Below are 17,616 nucleotides of genomic sequence, written 5' to 3' on the forward strand. Positions count from 1 at the left end.
AACAGACATAATTTTTTGTTTAGTTACAAAGTTCCGCTGTTCAAGTCCTATAATTGCTGTGTCGAGAATGCTGACTAATTTGTCAATCGAAATTTTTTCATTTTCAATAAGCTCTGAGTCACTTTCTTCACTATCGGAAGTGAATTATAATGACGAGGAACTTGATTTAAATCATATCAAAGACCAAGTACATCGAGATGAAATACTATATTTAGTCAGGGATAAATAGAAGGGCTAGCTCATTTCTTTGTTCGACTCCTCGCCGACGCGAGCCTAATGGGGGGACAAAACAGGCAATAATCTGACATCACTGTGATGCCACCTGTCCTGATTTCCCGCGTTTAAAACAGTAGTTTCATTGAGCTGCGAGACGATTTTCTAGAGGTTAAATATCCCAAATTAATTTTAATAATATATATATCTGTTTTCTAATAATGCATATATTTAAAATAATTTATATATATGTAATTTTAGTCAGTTTTTATTTTAAATTCTATATTGTAAAGTATCGTTTACGTAATATGGCTTTTTGCGCTACAGTAACGTGCCGTAGCACTTACAGGAGTATGAAAGGATGAGATATTTTATTTCATGGGACCAAAGGATATAAATGAGAGTTTACTTTTGATGAAAGAATGGATACACAAATGTCAAAGAGAAGATTCTATTAATGTGAAGAGCGGAAAAATCTGCAGCGAACATTTTCTATGCAGTGTTTATGAAGATGATATGAAAAATCGCTTGTTTGGATAGCCACAAAAAGAAACTGTTGAAATGGAATGCTGTGCCGAAAGTAAATTATGATCACAATAATAAATCGAAATTGATGATGACAATAATAAATCAAATTTTAATGATTTTGAAATAAAACTCACAAATGAAAATGTAGATCATCCTGAATGTTTAAGGATAAACAAGAATGCATTGATAATTTGAAGAACAAAATAACATCCTTAGAAAATTGTATTAAATTGTATTAAAGTATTGAAAAATAGAGAAAAGAAAAATTTTAGAATGTTTGTTCAGCGACAAAGAAGATGGACGACATCTAGACAGAAATTGGTATCAGAAATTAAAATCTCAAATAGCGAAATTTGGGGGGGGGGAGCACAAATCAGAGAATTTGGAAAAATGTCTAAAGCCTATTTTTATAAAGACGCAGATTAATGCATTACTGAAAAAGAAGGAAAAAAAATCAGGTGGACTAGTGAAAATATTTCACGTTGCATTGTCATAAGAGCTCTGTCATCTTACAGCTATGATTTTTGGAAAGAAAAAAAATTAAGAAAAAAATTGGAATATCTTTACCTAGTATTATCAAAGAAATGGTGTTTTTTTTTAGTCTTTTCTAAATTTTAGTGTAGTCCAAGAATTCAAAGTAATGTTCTTACTCTAAAGAAGGAAAGAGGCGAATATTTGTATTGTGCAGAAAAAATATGCGTTTTCAGTTTCGACGAAATGCATATAGATTGAAAACTCTGCTATGTCTCTAAACTGGACTAAGTTGGTTCTTTTCAAAATGTGCAGTTTGTTTTAATCATAGGTCTCATTTCACTCTCTGCCTCAAATTACTGGGAAACTGCGTTTTAGATAGAGGAATTGTTTTAGATGTAACTGTTTTAAATTTTGATATTATTAAAGAGGTTTTAAATAGAGATTGAGAAGAAATCAAATTGGGTCACAAACTAAAACCAAATTATTTAATGGTCAAGGGAAACGAGAGACAAAAAGTCGCTCCAGAGAAAACATTATTTTCAAAAAGTACTGCAAAAGGTATACTCTACCCTGCAGGAAATCAGAAAGCATCTGACTTCTATGAGTTAATCGATAATATCTTCGGTATTATGAATAGTACCAAAATAGTACCAACAAGAATAACAAGTATTTAACAAACTAATTTTGTTAAGTACTTGTTAAAGTTATTCTTATTGTATCCTATGTAACTAATTATTGATTAGATTTTGTGCTAGATTAGCATTCTAGATAAAATATAATAGTATAAAACATCAAAGTAATTGGCATAAAAAGATCTGCTTCCTTTACTCACACTTTTGAAAAATTAAATAACTGTTTAAGGTACTCTGAATAAAGCTATTTTGTCAAAATTAAGGTAACAATCTTATATACATTTATTTAATTGTAATATAGATATAAGTATAAATTACAACATTATTTTAAAAATATCTATTATATTGAATCAGAAGATAATTATAACAATGTAAAATTTACAATTAGGCAAAAAATCAAATGTAGGTTAGCAGAAATGTTGCCATATATGTCATATATGTTTAAACCTATGTCAATGTAAAGTTGTTTTTTGAGTAAATTTAAATAGCTGCTATTATAGTTACCTTAGAAGCAGTATAAAAATTCCTTGAGTTAGCATGCAAATAAAGAAATGATTAAAAATAAACATGCATTAAATAAAAAAAAAAACCTGCAAATAAAAATAGGGAAAAAAAAAAAAAAAAAAAAACCACGGAACTTTATGTTAAAAGAGTAGCACATTTTATCTATTATTTTAAAATTGAGTAAGCATTATTGTACTTTTTAATGGTTCAGTATAAAATGCATAATGCAGTAACATTGCCTCTTCCAAATTATAGCTATCTTTCACACACAGCTCATTTTAAACGCTGGTTCAAAAACGCTCATTTCCAAGCTGTGAATTATATTGGCGCGCTCAGTGTCATCATGGCTACGTCATCCCTTCTCACTTTCTGCTTCAGGGGGAAAAGCTCTATGAGCTAGCCCTTCCCTTCTAAGTCCTGACATTTAGTAAAGAATTATAAGCCAAATAAAATAAAAAACATCTGCCTTGAAGATAAGGATAGTGCTGACAGATCAACTTCCAATTCATTGCACGTCGTGTTGTTTCCCTTCCCCAGAGCAGCGTGAAATTGATAAACATATTTCGGAATGATTAGATAATCAAAGAATATGCCTTTATCCATTTTTTGCAGCAATTCCACTTTCTGTTTAATGGACTTCGAAACATACTTTCGCTTTGTAGATCCTTTACATATTAGTAAATATATATCGGAAATTCTATTTGACATAATCGGAAGTTCAAGCTTACTTTTATAAAATTGCTCCAACAGTCTGCAAAAAATAATAAGCCGGATCCAATTCGAAGATTAAAGAACAACGCAATCTGCAACATTAACTGAAATAGATAATTAGATAATTTTAGCTTATACCATCCGTTATACATTAAACACACATGCGTAAATGTATTATGCACATGCGCACATGTATATTCGCAGCCGTAAAGTTCTTACGTGCACGCGTAAACGCCTATGCGCATGCGTGAACGCAACGCATGAGCAGAAAGTTTTTAGTTTTGAGGTCCAGATTATAGATCATTCCGGATTATGGGTGTCCGAATTAACGACTTTTGACTGTAGTAGGGAAAAAAAACTTACCATTTTCCGTGCGCATTTCCAATAAATGATGAAATTTATGGATTTTAAAAAATGTATGTAAGAATTGCATTATATATATTTTTTTACATTATTTTACAAAGTAAATCGTCAGAAAAAATTAAAAAATAAACATATATGTAATTTTTCTGTAGCAGTGAAAATATAAGTACCTACATAATAAGGACATTTGGATAAATGGATTAAAAAACTCAATAAAATAAGGATAAAAAAGAACTCAGTGTCATTTTTTTAATTTCAAAGAACAATTTTTTTTTGTGACATTGTTCAAAGCATGTTTTGTCTCTTTGGTAACATGCATAGACCAACATTACACGTTTCGCACACATATCTTGTTCTATGAGGTTTCTTACTTGTGCTACAAAATGTGCACTGCCTGGATTTAAATTTCACTGGTATGTGTCCAGCGTTATTTAGTTTCTTTTCATCTGGCACATGAAATTTGTGGTTTTTTTTATGTTAATGGGGGGGGGCTTGGTCTTTTTGGCTTTGTATGGATCGTTCGTTTCCCATTCATACTTATTTTATTCATATTTCATTCCAAAATATTCAGAAAATATTTTTATTTTAAATAAAACTTTTATGCAATTTCTATTTTTAATTATAGCAAAGTATATTTACATTAAATTTAAACCACAGGAAATAATTTATAAAAAAACAATACTAGCTTGTGGAGCAAGTGTGTTGATGTCAGAGAAAAGTATTTGGAAAAGAAAGACCTTTTTACTGGGCAGGTGCATGTATTGTTTAGTAATAAAATAACTCTGCGGTTTCAAAGCCCTTTATCTATATCTGGGAAAAAATAAACATTCCTATTTGAAAAGCCAACAAACGCCATTGAGAAGCAAACGCCAGTGGTTTCAAGGCGCGACCACCGAGCCTCTAGAGGATTGTAAGCATTGTGAACCAATGCTCTAGTGGTCGCGCCCTGAAACCACATAGCAAATGCCATACATATAGAGGTTTTTTTATATATGCAGTTGAATTACTGCAATTTTTTATTGTTTATGATAGAAATCATGATGTGCGATGACTAAATTTTGAAATTTAAAGTTGTTTATATTAATAAAAGGAAGTTATTTTGTCTCATCGAAAACGAATTTTAAAAGGCATCCGATCTGAAGTATTAATACCTAAAACATATATGATTCTACAGTCGTTTTGTGTTATTTAGATGTAAAAGATCAGTAATCAATTCATTTTCACTCAAAAATTTCGGAAAAAAGAGGAGGAAAAAAATTCGGAAAATGGTGGTTTCAGGGCGCGACCACCACGCGTCAAAAGGTTAAGGAATATATATGTGAGTCAGATGTAAGTGTTCTTAAACAAGCTCTCCAAAATTTACATAGAATTTACAGTTTTTAATATTTATGCTCCAAGCAAATAATCAAGCAAAAAAGCAAAAATGCATAATATTCAAACTATAATTGATAAATACTGGCTAAAACTTTATTTTTTTTAGTTTTATTTATTTACTTATAATTAATTTTGTACAACATATTTTTAACATATACACTATAACATTTTATGAAATAGGAACGCTTTACTTTTTACTCTTTTTTGAGACTGAGAAAGCTTAGTTTCAACTTAAGTATTCAAAAAATACACAACCCACCTGATTGTTCGTCAGCTCCAGCTTTATATTCAGTTTTCCAGGTTTCTTTCTCCTCCTGTAATTTCCGCCTCTGATTTATTTCTTCCTGTTTCAACTGTAACTCTTTTAGCCATGCAACATTTTTAGATGATATTTCATCATGATTTTGGAATGAATGTTGATCATTCAATTTCTTATGGCTTTTAGATTCACGGCTCAACACAGGATGATGCATATTTCTTGGCTTAGCTGAGAAGTCTTGATAAGAAGAAGGAATTACTGAATTAGTTATGCAATGCTGTGGAATAATTTCATGTTTAGAATCTGTATTAAAATGCTGAACAGTCTTTTTCGGAGAAATACTGAGGTGTGAATGTGCTATTGGTGGAGGTGGTTTATATGGTGGAGGTGTATGTGCTCTTGAAATATTTTTCTTATACAACTTGGGAACGTTAACTGCATGAGAGGCCTCAGGTACTTTCTTAAAGTTATGGGAATTATTTTCCGAGTTTTCTGAGTGAGAAAATTGTGAATTTTCTTTTTCTTGCCTCTTCCTGCAAGATATTGGTGTCTGGTTGAAGAAACAGTCATCAAAAGATCTAGTAGCTTCGTTCCCCGAGTCTTGACCTTCTCGGAGATCAGGCAGACTACGGTTTTTGCGTCTCATAAAACCACCCATTAACTTCCGACGAATTTTATGTTGTTTCTTTGTGGGATGATCAGTAAATGTTTGTGTGTTAGTAGATCTAAGATCAGACAGTTCATTCTTTGAATTTGAAGTGGGACCAGAATATGTTCTGTACAAAGATGGCTTTTTTGTCTGTTCCCATTCACTTGAGTAATCACTAAGATCAGATTCTTTGTTGCTCACTTTAGCAAAAGAATGGTTTTTCTTTTTACCATTTGGTGATTTTGATACTTTTTGATCTTTTTCCATTACATTATTAGAGTCAGATTTTTTATCACTTTTATTACTTTCTTCATTTAGCTTGGAACTATGCTTGTCCTTGTGAACTTTTTCATCAGAACTGTCATCACCAGTCAATGATTCCACAAATGAAGACAAAGCTCCTTTCTTCTTCAGACTCCTTTTTGGAAGGGTAGCATATATTTCAATATTTTTATCAGAATTTGGAGGCTCAGTACTTTGATTTGCATTTGCGCTTTTTTCTACAGAATTATCATTATGAGAATTTTCAAATACTATTTTGCCACAATGAGAATTACCATCAGAAGTAATCTGAGAGTTGTTAATACCATTCTGCTGGTTTCGAGAAGATTCAGAAGATTCTTTCTGCTTTCGCCGCATTGTTGCTTCTGCTTCTTTCAATTTTTTGTGTAAATTTGATGACCTAATAAGACACATACTGTGCTTCATTTTAGCCATAGCCAGAGCTTGGCTATTAGTGTAAGGTACATCCATAGCTGCTCTTGCTTTTGCTGCAAATAAAACAGGAGCATAAATCCTATTTTGTTACACAATATTAGCATTATAAGATTTCAAAAAATAGTTTCTGTATGTTAAATATGCTATATCAATTAGTGAACTTAAATTCATCAGCCAAAGAACTTAAATTCATCAGCCAAAATATAAAGCATCATAAAGTATCTTTCAATAAGGCTTTAAAAAAACCAAAGCTCTCAGTCTCTGGTTCTTATTCAGAAATACCAGCAGATAAAAAAATAATGAAAGCAAACATTTTCTCACTCTATTAATTGTTACACTTTTTAAAATGTTCATGTTTTATAAATTATTATTTATTAAGTAATTAAAGTGGAGAAGAAAATTCATCAATTATACAAAGAAAAATTATGAGAGATTTCTTCTTATACATTTATTTGTTACAAATTAAGATATTTTATATGAAAACTACCTTATAAAGAGTTCAGGCTTTGTAATGAATTAAAAATATTTGGACTTGTGGTTCATTGCATTGTCACAGGCATTAGCTTTATATTATTAATAAATGGTAACTCTTAAACCATTTCTCATATTTTTTGCCAAATCAGTAACTTTGAGAGAACAAGAATATGCGAGTTTAATGTGAGAGCTAACCATTCATAAATAACAATGTTTTGCACATGGCTTTAATGACACACAAACTCAAGAGTTGTATCTAGTTACCTCTTCAGGCTGGAATACATTTCTAATATCTGCTGTAACCTGGTATAGTACAAATTGCTATCAACAACCTGTGTAATATTCCTATAATCCTAAATACACTGAACTTCCAAAAATTCAAGACTAGGTAATTTGAACAAAATGTAACTATTAAAATTCTCAATTAAGAAAAAAATAGTTTTAATACTTTTTATAATTCAGGCTTTCATTAATTTGAACAGCTTTGCAGTGCCCTGTTTTTTCCACAATATATCAATCTTTCTCAACCATTTATTCCCTTATTCCCTCGCCAATTTAAGCAGTACACTACAAGTCATACATAAAATTTCAAAATATATTTTCTTGAAAGTTTTAACACATTTATTGCTTTATTCCTTCTCCAATTTTAGCAGTGCCTTACAAGTAATACGTAAAATTTCAAAATATATTTTCTTAAAAATTTTAATACAAAATAAACAAGCTCAAACAGTTTTTACAGTTAGTACTTGTTATTTATATGCTTATTAATTTTTGTAGAGAGTATAACAAGAAAAGGTTCTTACTGATTATACGTCACTTATACGGTATCTAAATTTAACTTTTGCAAACCTGGATCATGTAATTTCACCTCAACTTTCCTTTTTTTGGGGGGGGAGGGGAGTGATAAGCCTTTGTTACCCTGTGTCAATCTATATGGTACTGAACATTTCTCCTATTGGGTCAAATTCCCTACCATTAAGAATCCTTAAACTAGAAGATGTGAGTGGAAGGTTTTTGCTGTGTCAGCTACAAAGTATAATCAGCCTTTACAAACTTCACTTATACAAGATTCACTGGATAAAGAATTAATGAATCTAATGAGTATAATGATGAAATTTTTTAAATATTATATTAGGATAATCGTAGTTTTAAGCTTGAGACTGATGTTATACATGAGATTGAGCCGCCCAGATGGTCTAGTGGTTAGGGGAGCCTGACTGCGATACCAAAGGGCCCGGATTCGAATCCCAGAGAAAGCATGGTTGTAAAATTGTCTGTCCCTTCATAAGAGGTAATGGTGGCCGCCTATTAGGTGCCTCCACAATAAAATGGCTACCACTTCTGGCCTTAGTAGTGGCCAATGCCATTACAGGCAAGTGCCCGCCACCCGCCATTTTGGGAAAAAAAAAAAAAAAAAAGAGATTGATTACAGAATTTGATCAGGCGTAAAAATATCGCCAAAAGAAAAACAGTAAAACTAAACAGTCAAATTTAAAAAAATTCAGAACAGTACATTAGGTAGTGCAAGAAATGTAATAAAACTTGAAAGCATTTGATCTTTTAATTGCTGAATACATTAGAACACACCAACACAAAAACAGTTCAGGTGCTTCTGTAAAGTTAAAAATATTTCTAAAATGTTGGGCATAAATTAGGAAGATTATAAAAAAATCAAATAAAAGCGTTTCTTAGATTACTTTTATCAAGCTTCACAAATCATTACATATTTAAATTATTGTATTACATATTTAAATGTATGTATTACATGTTAAAATTTATATATCTATGTCACTGCCTTGGTAAATGAAACTGCAGTTACTCAAATATTTAGTACAATTATATTTTATGTTTTCTTTTTCTTTTTCATGGATAAGAAGAATTAATAACTCTATATAAATAAAAATATTATCAGAGTGACAAAAATCCTATGCACAAATAATGCATACTATTATCAATGTTATCAGAAGCACTGTTTGTTTAATAAGACTTCAAGTTACCCAAAACATACAATGCATAATCCACATGTACTGAAAGCCCCCTGCCCTCCAAAAAAGCTGAGTGAAGTGGACAATTCCATATCTCCCGTTCTACTAGGCCGAATGACAAAATTCCACTTGTGTGTTGCATGTCTTGAAAGCAAGACTTAGAATATGAGTTAGATATTTTGACATAAAATAGGAACTTTTTCAGAAATAACATATAATTTCTTTTCCATATTTTGATTCTACATCTCGGCAAAGTGCCAAGTTTTATAAATATCATTTAAAAAATTAGGCATAAATTTCATTTTTAAAAAATTAGGTCAAAATTTTAGTTCCCAATATTAATTGAACTTGGTATATAATTACTAATATCTCTCTTTTCTTAATGAAACTTATTTGGTTCTTTCTTTTGGAATTCAAAATTTAGGTGCAGTCCAATTAAAATTTGCTCATTTTTATGATTTATTTATAAGTGAAAATTTGAAATAGTAGCATACCTGCAGCAGTATCACTTAGTAAAGCAGCCATTGATATATCTCCAGAATTTTCCCTCTCAATGGATTTGGCTACAAAAATGTCAGCTTCAGCACAAAGTTTATCACATTCATCTTTGAAACCTGTAACAAAACATCATTAAAATGTTGATTATTTTTAAAAAGTATACATAATCACTATCATCAGAAGCCTGCATTATCCATAAAAGCAAATTTAAACCTTCCCAAGATAAGCAAATTAATGCTTATTCAGCAATAAAGATTAAGACAGCAAATTCTTAATGCTGTATTTAAATAGAAAAATTCAAACATGAATTTTATTCTTGTATATTTTTATCTCATGTTTCTTATGAGAATATGATAATTTCACTCTAACACTACACCTATCATAAAAAACATAAGATCAAAATATATACAAGAATTAAATAACGTAGCGACTTAACACACTTTAGATGTATTATCTCCCTACTCACAAATTTCTCATCTAAAATTCGGAGGATAAATCTTTAAAGAATTATATCCATCAGTCTGCCTTAAATTATGTGCTTAAATTAATAATAAAAAAATTAATTTTACAGCTGATTAAATCAAGCAATCAGTCTGCTTTTATAGATGAAAGATAAAATTTGCTTTCAAATTAAATATGAAGAAAAGCAAAATGACGAATGCCTTGTGTTAGCTTGTTTATTGTGATAAAGTACCCAATGGCATCTCCCTTAGAAAGGATGCCTTGATAGAAAAACTATACAGCCTTGATGAAAGAAAATATGAAAGAAATTATGCCTTGGTGGAAGAAAATAGGTAATAGAGAGAAATGCATAAAAATCCCATGTAGATCCCTGTTCCATAAAAATCCCTGTTCAAAGATAGAGGATAAAATCTTGAATGAACTATCCACTTTAAATGATTTTAGCTGTCTTCCCATTGGTGGGCATTCAAAATTGTTAGAAAAGAAATGCATATTATAAGGCATGAAATTGAAAAATATAAATATACATGATAAATTGGAAAAAGAAATTATCCTTACAATAAAAGTTAATAGGACCCCCCCCCCAAAAAAAAAAAAAAAAAAAAAAAACAGAAGAAAAGAAAAAATGTCCCTTCCCTCACATCAAGATCAATAAAATAATATATAACATAAAAACTTACCAAATGGAAAATGCTCATTGCTTTTCATGTCTTTTAAGCAATACTGTAACTGAGATAAGTCATACGGAACAAAAGCTGTTTGCACATTTTCAGGAATCTGGCCCAGCCTAGAGTCCATCTTTCCTGGAGAACTAGTCACAGCTGATGGATAACTGTCAGAACTGGACAAGGAGAAAGAATCATACCCGGGATCCGTCAATGTAGGTGGTTCACCTGGTCTTGTAATATTTCTAACACAGCTGGGCACTCTGGAATGCAATCAATATTTTTTTTTTTTTTTTTACATTAAATATTTTCTAAGAAATTCAGCTATATATTTCTTACTTAACACAAATTTAAGTTCTGAAAGTAAATAATCTCCTAAGTAATTCAAAAAAATTCTGTAGTATCTTATGAGTCAAAAATAAAAGAATCCTTTCTTACAGTATTCAAAATTAATATCCTTTTATCCCGATATTTTCTTACAAAAATATATGAAAACCATCTTTAGCAGAAGCTCCTCAAAAGAAAGTAATAAGTCCTCCATTATCACAGCATTTGTCTTACACAGAAATAAAACTTTCTTTCTAATGTTATATCAATTGCACTAATTATAGTCTTTTTCATATTTATTTATTATCAGTATGAGGAAATTTCATTAAAGTTTTTATAAAAGTTAAAGAAAAGGGGGCATAGATTACTATTTTTTTCACTTGACAACTGAAAGTTCCCTTTTTACTTCACTGTATGAAGGAAATATTGCAATTGCGAAACATTTCAGCTATCAAAGTTCAACAGAAATATCCTTTCGACTATTTTTTGCCTGACATCTGTAAGTACAGACAGGATAAATGACTCCTTTTTGCAAAAAGAATTATAAAATGGATTCAAAATGGATATGGGGTTAAAATGGTATGTTACTCTAATAGCACGACTCCATGTCATAACTGGTGTAGGTTATGATTGTTATTAATTATTGCATACAGAACAACAATATGTTTAATATAAATCTATGCGAAGTTCTAATACGGTATATAACAACATTAAAGGCATAGAAACAATTATTTTAGTTTATTATCCTCATTATGTAAGGATCTTGCTAGAAGCAAGAATCTCTCTAGTCGAGACTTTAAGAGCATTCTGAGATCTTGCCTTGTCTAAATCAGTTTGCAGACTAAATTAGTCATGCCCTCTTAATTTTTGTTATTGTACTTTACGATCTCTGATTCAATGATGTCAGAGGAGTAATCAGATTACATCTACCTGGCTGGTCCATCAGCCTGCCTGAATTTGGTTGCAGAATGCTAAATAAAATCCCTTGACACTAGCCAGTAAGTTATGATTCTTGTAATGTCAACTACACCCATAACTAAATGACTTATTGCTTCTGCAATAATAGATCATAAAGAACAATAAAAAATTTAATACGACATGACTAAATTTAATATCTAATATTAATTTAATCTGAAAACTGATTTAGTGCCCTCTCACACCATGTAACAGCTTGAACACTGCACTCTGCTGAGAACTGCACACATGAATTTCGTATCATTGTCGCTGATTTTTACACAATGTCTGTAGGTATCTCACATTACTCAAAAACAATTGGCAGTAGAATGTTGAAATTTTATATATGGGACTCTTATAACATTTAGTTGTACACCTCCCTTTTTTATTGCAATTTGGCATTACCAAAAGTATATATGTACTTACTCCCTTTACCAGGTTTAAAAATACATACCAGGCTTTTATTATCGTTGGTCGTAATCATATACTTCAAATTACAGAAGTGTTTTAAATGATGAAAATAATGAAATCTAAATTTTTATGTGGTCTCCTGGTGCCTACACTTATATTTGGGACAGTTTTATACTTGCTAATAAAAATTAAAAATACAAGAAGTTTGACTGCCATACAACAAAAATTATTATAACTTTTATTTCCAAAATTTGCAGTTTTTGGTGTCATTCTCAACTTGCCATGAGGGATTGGCTAATTAAGTTGAAATAATCTGAAGAAACAAATAATTTAAATGAAGTGCTTCAAAAAACATGTATAATTTAACAGGTCACATAAGAAAGCCGTGTGGTGGCCACAAAGCTGTCTTTATTCTATACAGAAACATTAAAAATACCTCCCAAAAAAATATGTGATATAGATTTCTGCACAGATATTTTTACCACTTCTAAAAATCTCTATAATGCAGAAAATTTAAATTATGTTAAGAGAACTGAACAAATATTCTTTACCTTTTGAATATTGGACAATTAAAAAATGATAAGAATAAAATAAGTAACTACTTTAGTTTTCAGTTATTACTTCTTTTAGTGCTGTTCAAAAATTATTTTATCTTTCTTCATATATTGCTAAAAAGAGTAATATCAAATAATTTTTTTATGATATATTTCCTGAGTTCTCACTTTCATGAAAGTATTACATTAAGATTTAAAAAATAATAATTTTTTGTTTTCACAGCAACAAGTAGAAATGCACACTGTACATTCTCAAAACAAATTTAACAAATGAAGTTGGATGTAAACTAGGCATGCCCACATAGCTACATCGATCAAGTTAAGTATCATGTAATGAACATTCCTATCATACAACTAACAAATTTTAAAAGATAAATATAATTCTCAGTTTATTCTAAATGCATTTTGAAATAATAGCAAGAAACTTTAAAATATAAACATACCTCTTGTTTCCAACTACATAAAAGTAAGGATTATCTAATGATGTGGTACTGGAAGAGCTGGCACTATTTCTATCCCCACTCCAGTTCCCAGAATCTCTTCTCCTTGCAATATTAGATGAATCGAATAAGTCCAGTTTCAAATTTAGCTGCCCATTCAAATTTTTATCTCGAAAAACAAAAACATTATCCAGAGATTCTAAACTACTGCTGCTATTTCTTTGTCCTAAATATATGTTACCAGTCTTGCAATTCACAGATCTTTGCCGTTGTAATTTCTGTAGGTGTAACACATTTTCCACAGTTTGGCGACTAATATATGTACCATCTCCCACATGTTCATCTATTGCAATAGGGTTCAGCTCTAGTGTGTTATCAAGGGGATAAACAGCCTTCTCTGTTGCATCTGAATTCATATTTGTCCTTGGAGAATTTTGGAGAATATCATCTACAGATGCTGGACGATTGAGATTGTTGTTTCCAATTGTATTTCCATTAACTTTGGATTCGTACAGTTCAGAATAAAATGCACAGTTAGGTATAGACAGTCTGGTTGATATTCTACTGGGTTTGAGAATGCTATTTTCAAGCATAATACTTTGAGGACATAACTGATTTGGGTTTCTGACACCACTGTGTATAGTTTGATAAGGTTCATGATAATTTGTACATGTTACACTGGTAGATGTCAGAGAATTTTCTTTTGAGTGCGTACTAAAGGGAATAATGGATTCAACAATTTTATTTTGCTCTTTTGGACTGTCATCACACCACGATAATTCACCACTAGGAGTAACAGCTCTTCTGGGTTGAATATTTGCACTGAGATCACAAGATACTTCTGGATTTGGCGTAAGTGCTCGTCTTTGATTGTTACAGTGTTCCAAATTAATACTGCAAGTGTCTTTCCCTATAATAATAAAAATTCATACATTAGAAGTTAATTACAACTTAAAGTTTCTAAACTTTAACATAAAAATGCAACTGAGCTAGACAAAACTAATTTCCTATTAATAAACACAAGATGTTATGCTTATGATGCTCAATAAAAAAAAAAAAGGCTTATCATAATTTACAGCAATACTCTTTCAGATATAAAAACTCAAGAAAAAATTTTCTCCCATACATAATTAACTTCAAAATGAGCTCCACTATTAGCACACCATTAGTAAATATATTACGTTTTTTTATCTCAATCCATGAAGAAAGAAGCATCTTGTTATAATACAACATTGACTACAACAGCTAGATTTAATGCACAGCAGCAGGAAAATGTAGGACTGGCAATGAGGGCCAGACAATGGAGTTGGGTCTGATTGCACAATGAATTCCGATACTCTATTAACCCATTCTGCAGAGCCTCATCATATTGGATATGGAGTTTGTAAAGAGTGACTACCATGTCTACTGGTTAACATTCAAATATTAACTAAGGCAAATATATTAACAAAATGTCTTTATGGAATGGGAGCATTTAAAATCAAAAAGTCCTTTCAAGAGGATAGAGAAAGAGGAATATGACGTTCCAGGATTTTATTTTCCAATTCTAGGATATCATCAAAATCCCAGATGCTAATGATGGAAACTGGAATGAAGCTTAGATGGATATCCCTAGTACTGTCTGCCAAAATTAAACAGTGTAACCATTTATTTAGGATACACACAGATGTTACATACACATAGTTTATAAAAAGCTCTCATGGAGAAAATATCAAATGGTTTGGAAGACCATGCAGTGATTACCAGGTCTCTCAATCTATTCTTGCAGTCAAATTGCCATTCAAAAATACATGGATATCACTGCCAAAGCGACAAAACGTTTTGCTTGAAAATTGCTTTTTAATGAACCTGATGCACAGCATACTATAATAGCTTCTAAATACATAGTGCAGGAACTGGAGACTCCTTAGAATTAAAGGAATCAATAATCTTCAAATAATAAATAGGACACAAATTTCAGAACTGCTCATTGCTACAATTATTTTAAAATAAATCTAAGCATAACATCCTGTTTTTGAATTTATATATATTTAATGTTAACATTTTTCAAAGAAAAAAAAATAGTTATTACCGGTTACATTTTTCTTGTGACCTGAAACAAGTGTCACTACTCGTGGAGCCGTTGATGTATTCACAGGAGATCCATGAGGATTGGCATATAATAGAAGTAAGGGTTGAAAATGGCCACGGCAACACTTTTCAACTACTTGTTCCCATTTTGGTCCAATCTTTAAACAAGATAGAATAAATTCCATTTATTAAAAAGTAGAAGAGTTAAATACTTGGACATGTGTTTCAGCTCTACTGGAATCAACAATAACATAACAAAATGAAAATTCTATTAAATGGACATTTTATAATATAATAAATTCAAAATAAAAATTTATTCATTGCAATAATTTGCTTTTTAAATTAGGTTCTAAATTTCACGTAATATATGCTCTGTTTTCTAAAACACTCTATACTATAAAATTTAACAAAATTCTAATTTGAATAGTTTTTAGTAATTTAAATAATACATGCATTTTTAATATATACTTTTGACTCAACCAACCTCTCTCACTGCAGCATCATCAAAATAAATCCACACTCTCAACTTGGTATGGAAGAAAAATGTTGAATAATGCTTCCCATAATAGGTCACTATTCCAACGAGCTGATGTGTTGCAGCAGAGGCCCAACGGCTGTCCACTACTGAATGGAATACCTACAAAAGGAGGTCATTACACATTAGTATGTTTTATTTAAATAAAAATAAGCAATACAGTTTTCATGTGCAATAAATTACACAAATTCACATCACATGAATGTAGTTAAAAGAATTCTAGCATTAAAAGCGACAAATTCATATTTTAAGCAAAAATGATTGAACAAATATTCTCTATAAAATACCTTACATTATTTTTTAAACACATTTTCAGTAATTAAGATACATTACTAGCATGTCAATAATAATTATCTAGTATTATTATTAATTATCTAGCACTTTATGATTTATAGTTTACTTTAAAAATCATTTATTAGTAATAAAATTTATCCATATAAATTACTATCATTACCTTCTAACATTCTCAAAAAATTATTAATTATTTTTTAACTTTTATTTAACTCATTTCATTTAATTACCATTTGAATATCTTTGATTTTTTTTTAACATCAAAAAGGTGTTATCGCTGTCACTTGAATATATCATTGCATGTTGAATAATGTAGAACCTTTATACACCAGGCCAAATCATTTTTAAAAATCTAAGCTTAGTGATTTTTGGTATACTAAAAAAAAAAAATTAAATAATCTGAATTAACTTACATCTTGAAGTTTAAGAGACATTCCAATGGTCTTGAAGACATCCATGATATGTTCAATAGTAGGCCTTTCAGAATCCCAGACAAGGCCAATGCTCACTTTAAAAAAAAAAAAAAAAAAAAAAAAAATCATTAGAAAATATGAATACATTTTATAAAATATTTTTTGTAAGGTCTTCTATTTTGAAGTACAATATAAAAGTATATTACCTATTTCTGGATGATTCATCAGGGTTTTTCTTATCTGTATCACAGCACCACATGAACTCTAAAAAAAATAATTTTTAAAAGTATAATTATCTGTGTTTGATAAAATGGATGAAAAAAAAGCATGCTTGATTTTTGTAGCATCTTGCAGTAACTTACTGGGCAGTCTCTTAAATCTCCTAATCCTCCCGCTCTCTTGAGCAATTCACTGAAATTTGGCACTTGGTCATTTTTTTCCTTCATCAGCTTTGCTTGAGAACTACCAAAAAAAAAAAAAAAAAAAAAAAAAAAAAAAAGTTTAATTAAAGTGCATTAATTTCTACTTGTGCATCATTAATATTTTGTTCCATTGAACACCAAATTAAATACCACTTTGAAATCTAAACACTTCTAAATATAATCATAATCAGAAAGGTGAGGTTATTACCACTGCATTAAAAAAAATAAATAATAAATAAATAAAACAAGCTAAGAAAAGTAGTCAAATGGCACCATAAAAATGTTCACATAAATGGGTAAAACAATCAATAAATAAAACAATCAAATGGGTATAATAAAAAAAACATTTTTTTTAAAGTATAAATAAAAATTACTGATATTTCACGAAAATTTAATTCTTATAAATTTTGGATTAAAAAAACATTCAGTACCAGCTGTTTTGCTGTAATATACAGATTTAACAATTAAATACTAGAATATACTGTTAGATATTAATTACTTTGCTTGCCGTTAGATGGCAGTGCCTCTAACCTGAATAGCTAGGCGAGTGCACGGTAAAAAATATCTGCAATGAATGGTGATTTGAAAAACCAGTTTTCAGATTCACATCGGTATTTGTGCTGCGTCACACTCTCGTCACTTGCCAACCATGTAGCATCAATGTCTCTCTTATGTATAAAGTAATTTAATT

General features: G+C 30.4%; 1 protein-coding gene across 3 annotated transcripts in view; it reads right to left on the minus strand.

Annotated features, from left to right (window-relative positions):
• The window catches only part of LOC118187793 (uncharacterized), a 200,817-nt gene that overhangs the window by 11,367 nt on the left and 171,834 nt on the right, over positions 1 to 17,616 (minus strand). For all 3 annotated transcript variants that reach the window (XM_085824749.1, XM_035358068.2, XM_035358069.2), the window contains exons 7-15: positions 16,866 to 16,965; positions 16,710 to 16,767; positions 16,504 to 16,598; positions 15,749 to 15,901; positions 15,266 to 15,422; positions 13,198 to 14,104; positions 10,524 to 10,771; positions 9,378 to 9,497; positions 5,059 to 6,477 (exon numbers count right to left, since the gene is read on the minus strand). In XM_085824749.1, the coding sequence (XP_085680875.1) occupies positions 5,059 to 6,477; positions 9,378 to 9,497; positions 10,524 to 10,771; positions 13,198 to 14,104; positions 15,266 to 15,422; positions 15,749 to 15,901; positions 16,504 to 16,598; positions 16,710 to 16,767; positions 16,866 to 16,965 (3,257 nt within the window). The remainder of the gene's footprint in view (positions 1 to 5,058; positions 6,478 to 9,377; positions 9,498 to 10,523; positions 10,772 to 13,197; positions 14,105 to 15,265; positions 15,423 to 15,748; positions 15,902 to 16,503; positions 16,599 to 16,709; positions 16,768 to 16,865; positions 16,966 to 17,616) is intronic.

Source organism: Stegodyphus dumicola, chromosome 1 (assembly GCF_044657685.1).
Source record: "Stegodyphus dumicola isolate Sdum_Otavi_A_Nest chromosome 1, ASM4465768v1".
In the NCBI taxonomy this organism is placed as follows: domain Eukaryota; kingdom Metazoa; phylum Arthropoda; class Arachnida; order Araneae; family Eresidae; genus Stegodyphus; species Stegodyphus dumicola.